We start from the raw sequence: 10768 nt of genomic DNA, 5'->3' as shown, positions 1-10768 counted from the left end.
CAACTATTCAATGAAAATGCGGAGCTCCTCGCTCCTACCGGTTGCTAGAAAGGAAATTTTCACGGTAGAGTCCAACAAAAGCACTATTGGAATACATAGATGATTAAGGTCTTTTTTTTTCTGGTGAGAAAAGAACTCAGGTCTCCTCACAAAAAAGAAATGAAAAAGAACTTGAGTCTGAACCAAATTGAGTCAAAGTAAGTAACATGGGGCGTGTGTCGGCAGTGGCATATCGAAGTTCATTAGCACCATACGTCGACCTTTGTGTTGTCTCGGAAATCAACTGAGCTCCTTCCCTTTAGAAACACACGTAGGCCTAATAGACACGATGAAAGGTAGACAAGGAGCCCTGTTTTGAGAGAGAGAGAGAAAAAAAGGAAGAAATGACATATGCCAGCCGTTAATTTCTATCCAAGTAAAAAGACCAGGAGCACAGGAGCCGCAGGCTAGACGCCAAGGAAGAAAGTGGATAAAAAAAGATGTACCTAGAACTAAAGTACGTCTAGATACATCCCCTTTTATCCATTTTGATGACAAGTATTTTCAGACGGAAGGAGTGGATGATTAAGGTCTTTTTTTCTGGTGAGGAAAGAACTCGGGTCTCCTCACAAGAAGGAAAAGAAAAAGAACTTAAGTCTGACCAAATTGAGTCAAAGTAAGTAACATGGGGCGTGTGTCGGCAGTGGCACGTCGAAGTTCATTAGCACCATACGTCGGACCTTTGTGTTGTCTCGGAAGTCAACTCAGCTCCTTCCCTTTAGAAGCACACGTAGGCCTAATAGACACGATGGAACGCGGATGACGAGCCCTGTCAAACCTGAATTTTTCACAGTTTTGAGAGAGAGAAAAGAGAGGAAGAAATGACATACTACAAGCCGTTAATTTCTATCCAAGTAAAAAGGCCACGAGCACAGGAGCTGCAGGCTAGAAGCCAAGGAGGAAACGGTGAAGTTTCAGCGCCATAGCCGGCCGGGGTCGCCCGGCCGATCGGCGCCATTCGCCCACACTCTCCAGCCACAGAAGAGCAGGCGAGAGCGAGGCGCGGGCCCGGAAAAATCTGCCCGTCCACCTCTCCGCCAATGGGGAGGCGGCGCCCACGTGCCAACCCTTCCACGTCCCCCTCCCCCGCCTCCCCTATTTCTACCTCATCGCCAGCCTTCGTTGCGCCCACAGCTACCACCACTCTATCAGTCTATCCCGTTGGTTCTACTTGGCGTCAGCACGGCACCTGCCTTCCAAGTTCATCCACCATGGGCGACTCATCCTCGGCTTCCTACATCAGAATGGTATGTGTAGCTAGCGTTTATTATTTCTATAAGCGCCCATAGATCGGATGTGCATGGATGTCCATCAGGTGATGCTACCTAGCTAGGTTGTAATTAGAATCTTTGTGCGTTGCCATTAATTGATTGATTCCAGGTGCACCATCTGATAGAGAAGTGCATTTGCTTCAACCTCAACAAGGAGGGGTGCATGGAGGCCCTGGAGAAGCATGCCAAGATCAACCCGGTCGTCACTGCCACTGGTATATCTTCCTTACTGCATGCAAGTACCGCGAAAGCATATAGTATGGGGTGTATTTTTCGACAAAGGGGTTTTGCCCCAGCCGTTTGGGCAAAGCACATACGTCCTGACTAATTAGGTCTTCATGCTATGATGCTATCATATTTAGACGCATAAAAGGAAATATCTGCATGCTAGCAGCTTCAGCTCAAATTGACTTGATTCTTCGCAGACCACGTTTATTAACTGTCTGCACAATCTTTTGCCGGCGGGTAGATTACACTAGCTAGCTAGAATAGTGCTCCACTTCTTATGTCATTTCATGTGAATATATGTAAGACGATGTAAGAGAGGTGTGATCACTAAAATGGACCTTACTGGCAGTGTGGAAAGAGCTGGAGAAGGAGAACAAGGAGTTCTTCGAGTCTTACAACAGGGACCGCGTGGAGCGGAACATCGAGGCGGCGACGATGGAGCGGATCCAGAAGATGCTCTCCGACGCGGCTGCCTCCAAGACCTCCGACGACGATGAGGGCTAGAAGGCTGCTGCTTATGTCCAAGCTCATGCGCATGCATCACCTCTAGCTAATTAATTGTATGAATAGCATGTCTTCCGTTAATTGGATCCATTATGTCTAGGAGGATCGAATTTATTAATTGCACCTATCTCATAACAGACCAGTAGCTTGAAACCATGCATGCATGCAGTACGATCGACTACAAGGACTGGCAAGCAAGCATTTTAGTGTTTGTGTGGACGTGTACATATACAAATCACTGCATGGAATATTCAAGAGGACCCTACGTACGGCCCTGGGTCTTCAGGTGCTAGCTCTAGCTCTAATCTTATCACTGCTCATCCTTTAGCGACCACGTGGCAGTGAGTAAGTGTATATGCGTGTGGTGGTGTCTACACGCCGATCATATAAAAAAAATGTTACTATCATGTTACGAAAAAAATTAAAAAAAAGTTATTCTAAACTTAATTCAGAGTAAGAAATGAAAAAGGCGAGAGCATGCACACAAACATTTGCACTGAATCTTCGTGCACAGTTAACATACGTTCTCCGTCTGACATGATAATGAGTTAAGCAAATGTGATATGACAATGAGTTAGAACTTAGAAGGTGTGCCTCACACTTGTTTATGCCCTAACCAGAGTTATCGCTACTTCATGCATTGTTGTTAGTTTAAATAAATTGGATATCTAACAGGACATTCCTCTAATATAAATATATAACCTTATATATTACTGAAAATAGCTACTAGTTCATGAGAAAATTAGTCAAGCAAAACAAATATTCCCATGTTTAACAAATTAATACAAAAAAAAGGTAAGATGAAATTTTGGATTGTGTATGCCTCAGGTCTCATATGATTGTGTATATCTCGACTATTCCAAAATCCAAGTTTGCTTCGTAAACTCCACTATCGAACATTATTGGTCTCTCTAGTGACAAAGATATCAAAGATTCCATCCCTTGCTCCAATGAAAATAGTTGCAAGGCAGCTTTCACACGTTTGGCAAGTTAAAATTTTACTTTTAGTAATGCTAATACATATTTGTGACTTTAAAAATGCATAACACCAAGAAATGTTTAGCTAAGGAATCTATTATAGTTCAAAAATATATTATATATTCTTATTTCCATTTTAGGGAAGGTTTTTTTTCGAATAACCTTGATTTTCAGAAAATTCATGTTATTTACGTAAAAATTCTAGTTTATATTTTGACTCTGTTCTTCTAAATATTTAATGGAAAATATTTTAATGTCTTTTAGTTTTCTATAAACAATTATGTTATATTTGCTTTCAAATATTTCTTTCTGTTAAAATATGCTTTTAGTGAACTAATCTTGTACTAAAATATGATATAAACACAAAGGACATGGCTTTGTTCAAAAGTTATAAGAATTATGTGGGTAATTGGGGGAAATATATCACAAATTAACATAATATTTAAAATATTTGGAACTTTACTAATGCATAACAATGAGAAATATGTAACCCAGGAATTCAGTGAAGTTAAAAACAATACATTTCTAAGAATTTGTTTTTTTTTTAAAAAAAATTTCTAGATATTTGTAGCATTTTATCCAAATTCCAAATTTATAATTTATCCAGTTATTCTTCTAAATGTTTCCCATGTTTGTCTTGCAACATTTTGTAGTTTATAAATACGTCATAGTGATTTTTTTCTTGAACTTATATACATTAGGGCCATTGCTTGGTTAAAAACTTATTAGGAGACTTTAGGTAAATGGAGAAAGAACAATAGGATATTTTCGTAAATTGTTAATTTTTTTGGTACAATGCATAATAATAAGATACTTAACTAGAGAAAGCAGATTGCATTGTATTTAAAAAACCATTTAAAATCTGATTCTCTTTATCATATTACTGTTTCATATAAACTTTATGTTATATCACCAATATTTTTAGAAATTTCTAATAAAACTTATATGGTTGTTCTAGAAATTTCATTTTCCATAAAAAAATCATAGTTTTTCTAATGTTTTTTATTTTATAATATTTTTTGAGGCATTATCTGATATGAACAAAAGTGTCATATTTTCGTTGAAACGTTATTAGAAAATATGTGGGTTATGTAGAAAAAATATAGGATAATGTAATATAGTATTTTAGTAAAGATATGAAATATTATGAGACTTCATTAATGCATAATAGTAAGACATTTAAAGAATGAATTTGAAAAAATTTAGATTTTGTTTTATTTTTGTCACCTTTTCCGGTTTTTAATTTTTTAATTATTTTTCCCCATATTGCTTCCATTATCTATTTTAAATATTTTGAATGGTTATTCTAGTACATTTTTACTACGAAATATTAAGTATTTCTAATTTTTGTAAAACTATTTCCCATAAATTTTCTGTTTTTTTTCTTAGTTTTAAAATTTGTTTTTCATGAATTGTTCTTGAACTTACATCTGATATTCAAATATTGTCATGTTTTTCAGTTATGTTTTCATTTTCAGGTCTCCATCATATAAATAGTCATATGTGATAATGTTCGTGACTTCCAAGTAAAATTTCACCTCACGTCCACATCGTCAAAAGAAGAAGAAGAAAAGTCTTTGTGTACTGTACTTTATGATAATGCTTGTATGGATTTCCGTCGATGCTATCTATGGAGCTTGATCTGGATGGAACACATGTCTAGTTAAGGCATGACCAATGAGCAATCGACACAGAGTCTATAAAGCACACATGCTAGTAATACTGCCTAGGATATTTCACTAATTTTATGCCTAATTCTTGATAAATGTTATCCTAAAAGTTTACTTTTATGCAATGTATGTAAAAGGGTGAGAAGAAACCTTTACATCTTTGGGCACTCTTATTTTTGTATCACAAACAATTGTGTGATATAACAATTTTATTATGTTATAGTAATAGTTTATTATTATACGAAATTAATGGTCAAAATTACATTTTGAAAAGAGTATCAGTGTCTACAACGTACTTCCATTTTTTCAGAGAAAACGTGGTCCCTCCTGTTCCAAAATAATCGAAGTTATATGATTGTCCTAAGTCAAAACTTTTTTAAGTTTGGCCAAATACACAGATTTTTCTTTTGCGGGGTAAATACACAGAAATTTTTGTTATGATCTACTACATAGTACAATATTAATAACATATATAATGTGAAAATATGTCATATAACTAATCAAATGAAGCAAAATTTTGGTGTTGCAGATGTTGATACTTTTATATAGACTGGAGATTAACTGTTCATGTGGATCCTATAAAATCGCTAGTCCACGTAAGCGTACAGGATTGGGAAAGAATGTCGATGGATACTGCTGCCCGCTTTCCTTGGCCTGTTCCAGTGGTCGTTTCACTTTCTTTCCTGGCAGGGCGTGGGCCGAGCTGGACGTCTACGGCGTACGCCTCGTTATACGAGGCGTGCACCAAGATTCCTGTGAGCGCGACGCCACTGGTCTCGTTCTGGCTACAGTGCTACTCTGCTACTCCTAGCCAGTGCATTAATGGCAACGCAGGCCGCATGGAGGGTTTAGACAGGTCACACTCCTGGCCTCATGACTGATCAGTCGTGACAAGGAGACCATATGCTTTTCTTCCAGCGAGATATGGTCAAAACAGCAAAGAATACACTAAAAAAACAAACTGCACAACTGAATCTGCAAGTGACAACAGGTTCGACACCCAGATTTCTGAAACTGTGCCGACTTCAACAGCTTCAGCTCAGGCTATCAGTCTCTGAAGTTCCACGAACAACACCGCCACCGGGGTTCAGGACTTCAGGCTGTGCTATGTGTCGTAGGACCGGGCGTGCTCGGGCTGGTGGGTGAACTCGTAGTCGAGGTGGACGAAGGCGCGCTCGATCTCGGGGAGGCTCTCCAGCTTCTCCTGCAGGGCCTCGCCGATGTCGTGCGCCTCCTGCAGGGGCATGTCGCACGGCAGGACGATGTCGACCTCAACAAAGTAGTGGGAGCCGAAGGTGTACGCCCGCACCGTGTCGATGTGCCTGACGGCCTTGTGGTGGTTCCAGCACAGGTAGGTGAGCTTCTGGAGGAACTCCGGCGAGGCCGACTGGCCGACCAGGGAGTGCACGTTCTCCAGCACCGTCATGGACCATGTCCTGATTGTGTAGATCGCTAGCTGCAAAGCAGAAGAGAGAGAAAATGCTTTCAGAATACTTACTACTATATATTACAGCTACTGTTCTACAATTCAGATAAATGCAGAACAGGGCAGCCGAACTGATAGGGGACTCGAATACTAAAATGCTTTATAGTTGACACAAGACAAACGGAAATGGCGTGTTTGCACTTACAATGATGGCACCAACTGGGTCGATCCAGCCTTCAAAATAGTTAGCAAGAAGTGCAGCCACAAGCCCAATAATGTTGGTGATGACATCAAAAAAGTGATCCTGTGCATATGCCTTCACAATTTCGTTGGTGAATGAGCGACAATATATAACCAGCAGAAGCTTCACCAGCGTCACTGCCAGCATAATATTCACAACCCACATTTCCTGTTCTTTTGTCAAGCGGAATTCAGCTCCCTGAAGTACAGCATAAACAAAATTAGGCACTGATTGTCATTGCGCTGGATTACAATTAATCAATTTTCTCATTTGCTTTGAGCTACTTTGCAGCATGATTATCTACTCTAAGATTAGTTGATTTACTGTGTAAGTTGCGGTATTAGTTCCAAGGGTGTGATTCAGTGATTCTGGTTACAAGGCTATAAAGAATAAACAGCTAACTCCAATGCAAGTACTTAACCATGTGCAATAATCAGCCAAACGTAGAGCAGAGAAACGCGCAAAACAGGAAACATGAGAAGAGAAGGACTTACATTCGATGATACCAATGACCGTGTGGATTCGAGGATAATTTGAAGACCAAGTGTTGCCATAACAGAAGCAAAAACAAGTATTCCCTACATAACAGATAGTGGTAAGTTATCAACAAGAACAAAGAAATAACAAAAATAGCAATCACTCTATGGAGGAACAATACAAGAGGAAAAAATTTAAGGTCATGAAGTCTGATTGATTTGTAATTGTAGTCATGATTGATGGATAGTGCTACTGCTACCCAATATTGTTCTGTCTGGAGTTCCAAGGATTAAGCATACGAATACTTCGCAGGGGTGCCCATTTTTGGCACTGTATGTCATATAATCGCCATTTGAAGTTGCTTGGTTCACATAACAGGATAAATGAGCATTATAGAGCATAAATTTCAGTCCATGAGGAGAAAAAAGAGGTCACAGTTACTTCTACAAATTTTGTACTCAAGGCTCAGTTGAGTAATGCTCATCGTCTTTTGGGTGCTAATTTAATTTGTCTATTTGAATTAATATTGACTTGTGCACTATTTTTGTGAAACTACTGAAGGAATATTGAAAACCAGGAGTAAAGGAAAATGTATTGATTATACGAAAATCAAATGGATCAATAAACGTATGAACAAACAGGCCAAATGAAAACTCACCAAAGGTTGCATGCGCCTTTTACCAATTGGGTACCTGTATGGGTTTGGTGTTTGCATTGAAAAGGCAGTAAACCACAAAATAAACCCGGACAACAAGTCAAGTAGAGAGTCCAGTGTTGAAGCAATAATAGCTAGGGAGCCACTCCTTATTGAGGCATAAACTTTTGCAGCAAAAAGAACCATGTTCGCTATGTTAGATAATCTGATGGCTAATGTCTCACTTTGGGCAATTTTCTCACGTTCTTCCTGCATGTAGGATAAAACGCAGGGATAAAGGCATTGCTTCAGTTTGATATAAAAGTTCTGTAAATGAATCTGCAAAGAAGTTTTATTTCATGTTACAAACCTTGGATATCCCAGGAAGGCAACCACGGTCTGTCAGTGTATCCATTTCATCGAAACCTTCCAACATCTCCAACTGTTGTTGGTAGTATTCAGCCACAACATCTCCAGGCCCTTGAGCTGTGAAAATAATTAGGCATTGCAAGTTTGGATATCAGATTCCAACAATAAGGTTCATACAATTAGGCAATATTGAGTCCACAGAAATCCATAACAAATATATATTCTAAGTTCCTAAGAATAATTCGATAGAGAAGTCGACACTGGCATGAAGAATGAATACTTTGAATTCTGAGATGATAATTTCCACCCCCATTTGCAAATTAGACAATATATATGAACAGAAGTTCCCTTTCACTCATATAGGCAGTGCAATACTCATCATCTATCTGTTACTCCAATAAGAATTAAATTTGCAATAACCAGTTGTAGTATAAGCCACACAATCATTTCAAACAGAACCATGATGCCACATGCCCACATCCATATAAGTACAAACATGCATACCCCATTCCCTGATTATTTTAATTATTTTATACATGAATGGACTGTACTAATTTAGTATTGATACCCTGCAGTTCAGCTAATTACTCCCTCCGTTCCTAAATATTTGTCTTTTTAGGATTTTAAATGGACTACCACATATGGATGTTAATTAAGACATATTTTAGAGTGTAGATTTACTCATTTGGCTTACCGTACTGTAGTCACTCGTTCGAATCTTTAGAAGACAAATATTTAGGATACGGAGGGAAGTTACCAAAACAAATTTAGAGGATAGGACAAGTCGCCAAGTCCTGAACTGATTCAGTTAAAGGCGAAACAGAGAGGTCCAGATCAAACCAAGTCACAGAGCAGAGACACCCAGATAGAGTATCAGGCATGACTTGAAAGAGACGGACGAGGCAGACCTAGCACGCCGAGGCAGTCCTGGAGGCCGCGCGACGGCGGATTCTCCTGCTGCGGCCCCTGGCGCCGGAAGCCGTCGAAGTTGAGCCGCCAGGGGCGCTCCCCCACGCACAACCCGTCCCCGTCCCCTTCCCCTTCCTCGGCCGAGCGGAGGAGGAAGAGCTCCTCGCCCTGCTCCCCGCTACCTCCCGCCGCCATTCCCTCCGGCCTATCGCACCGCAGCCCACGAGACGGCGACGGACCCCTCTCAAGCGTACGCAAAGCGAGATTGCACTACGAGCCGCGCCTCGGAGGTGGGATCGGAGCGGAGTAGAACACAAGTTCGGCGACGGCTGCGAGTTGCGAGGAAGAAACGGGCGCCGCCGGAGCCGCCGCCGTGGTAAGGGAGGAAAGCGGCAGGGCACGCTGGACGGCGGTGATTTGACGGGATTTTTGATCCGGCGGAGGCCCAGGGGCCTGGTTGCGGGCCCTTGCAGTTTTGGACCGTCCCGGCCGGACTCCAGGGAGAGCAGTCGGGCCACAAGTCGCGTGTTCAATCGAAGGAATCGGATGCTCCTTCTCCCAAAAATGGAAGCAGTGGCCGAATAATTCGGAGAGGAGTGTGGAAATTCGAGGCACACACTCAACGAAAATTAACTACGCCTTGGTGAGACATACCAGAGACAAGTGCTCCTCCTTGATATCATGCTCCAAGGAGGAATGGATGCAGATTCGTCAAGAAACTGGTTGAAACAGACAACTCGTATTTCCGGAACTTGCAAAATGGAATCGAACTGCGCTTTAATACTTTCTTTTAGGGCACTTCGCTTTGGTGCTACTACGAGGCAAACACCAAGGAGATGTTTGGTCAATTCAGTCACTTGGATGGAATGCTATCTGGTCAAGTCAATTTAGAGGTTGTGGGAACCTGCCCGGTTTGTGGTACTGCTGATGAGGACACATTTCACACTTCCTGTACATGTATAAATGCTCTACGGCTTTGACAAGCATTGGCCTGCGAATGGGACCTGCGGATGTAACCAAAGTCCTCCCCTCGCGCGAGGAATGGTTCATCCAATTAGTCTGCCGCCTAGAAGAGTCCATGAGAGTCAGACTTATAATGCTCCTATGACGAATATGGTATGTGCGCAATGAGCTTGTTCATGCAAAGCCTGCACCGCCCCTTGATGTTTCCTGTAGATTTTTGGTGAGCTACCTTGTATCCCTTGAGTCCATTGCTATGTATCCATGAGCAAATGATATCGACCGAACCTTAATGGTGAGATCCGGCCTGTTGTTGCGGTCCGATCTTTCATGGTACTCCACCTCTAGCAGCAATAGCCTCTCGCACGCGCACGTGATGTACACGAATTAGAGGGTTTGAACCTTGCGGCTCAGCACGAAAGAAACAATCCGAACAACGGCACCTCACACGCAAAACAATTTCCTCGCAGAAATCGATACAAAGAGGTTTTCTAAAGCTACCTTAAAAACTTGATACGGGTATCTACCCTCGAAAACATATCTGTCTATTTCATAAAATATAACCTGACCTTTTACAAAGCCGTACTATGCCTATTTATACTAGTACTATTAGTATAACTGACCCAACTAACAAGGATTAACGACACGAGCTTTCCCAAGAATTCTGGACTCTTATTTGGTTTAAACTAAATTGCCTTTTACATCTTGGCATGCACCAAAAAGACCTGCTAAAAATAAAGTTTATATCTCCTACTTGAACGCTAGTTAATTTGGTTTTGCTAGCTGGTGCCCCCCATCCTGATTCCTTTAAACACCATCGCTTCAACGTGAGAAATTTCTTGCTGCGTCCAATGCTTGATTGGTCCGGTGGCCGTAGTCTCCCAAAGAAATAACCAACGTGATGTATTCCTTTTAAATCTGAAGCAAACTCATGCACATGTATGTTGATCAAATTCATGTGATCGATGGTCATGGCACATGATCTCTCTCTCACCATCACATGGGTGTGAAAAAGCCTAATCCAACGGCCTTCCTCCTTCAACTGAAATTCATAGCTTAACT

At 41.0% G+C, this 10768-nt stretch overlaps 2 protein-coding genes across 3 annotated transcripts; one reads left to right on the top strand and one right to left on the bottom strand.

Moving 5' to 3' along the window:
* The first annotated feature begins 1171 nt into the window (after positions 1 to 1171).
* LOC123093726 (uncharacterized) lies at positions 1172 to 2327 on the top strand. Its single transcript, XM_044515748.1, has 3 exons — positions 1172 to 1286; positions 1420 to 1525; positions 1888 to 2327. Exons 1-3 carry the CDS (start codon positions 1251 to 1253, stop codon positions 2040 to 2042), a joined length of 297 nt encoding a protein of 98 aa, XP_044371683.1. The 5' UTR covers positions 1172 to 1250; the 3' UTR covers positions 2043 to 2327.
* Positions 2328 to 5537: 3210 nt separating this feature from the next.
* LOC123093711 (metal tolerance protein 5) lies at positions 5538 to 9286 on the bottom strand. 2 transcript variants are annotated; one of them, XM_044515737.1, is made up of 7 exons: positions 8746 to 9286; positions 8230 to 8349; positions 7839 to 7960; positions 7493 to 7738; positions 6852 to 6935; positions 6322 to 6555; positions 5538 to 6146 (listed from the first exon to the last, which is right to left on the bottom strand). In XM_044515737.1, the coding sequence occupies exons 1-7, from the start codon at positions 8939 to 8941 to the stop codon at positions 5796 to 5798; spliced, it is 1353 nt and encodes a 450-aa protein (XP_044371672.1). In that variant the 5' UTR covers positions 8942 to 9286; the 3' UTR covers positions 5538 to 5795. The 2 variants fall into 2 exon arrangements, with proteins under 2 accessions (XP_044371672.1, XP_044371665.1); XM_044515730.1 differs by lacking the exon at positions 8230 to 8349 and having other exon boundaries at positions 7839 to 7954; positions 8746 to 9274.
* Positions 9287 to 10768: the final 1482 nt, after the last annotated feature.

This window comes from Triticum aestivum, chromosome 1B, assembly GCF_018294505.1.
Source record: "Triticum aestivum cultivar Chinese Spring chromosome 1B, IWGSC CS RefSeq v2.1, whole genome shotgun sequence".
NCBI lineage: Eukaryota > Viridiplantae > Streptophyta > Magnoliopsida > Poales > Poaceae > Triticum > Triticum aestivum.
Note: the sequence above shows the minus strand (reverse complement) of the source record. Positions and strands in the feature narration are given on the sequence as shown.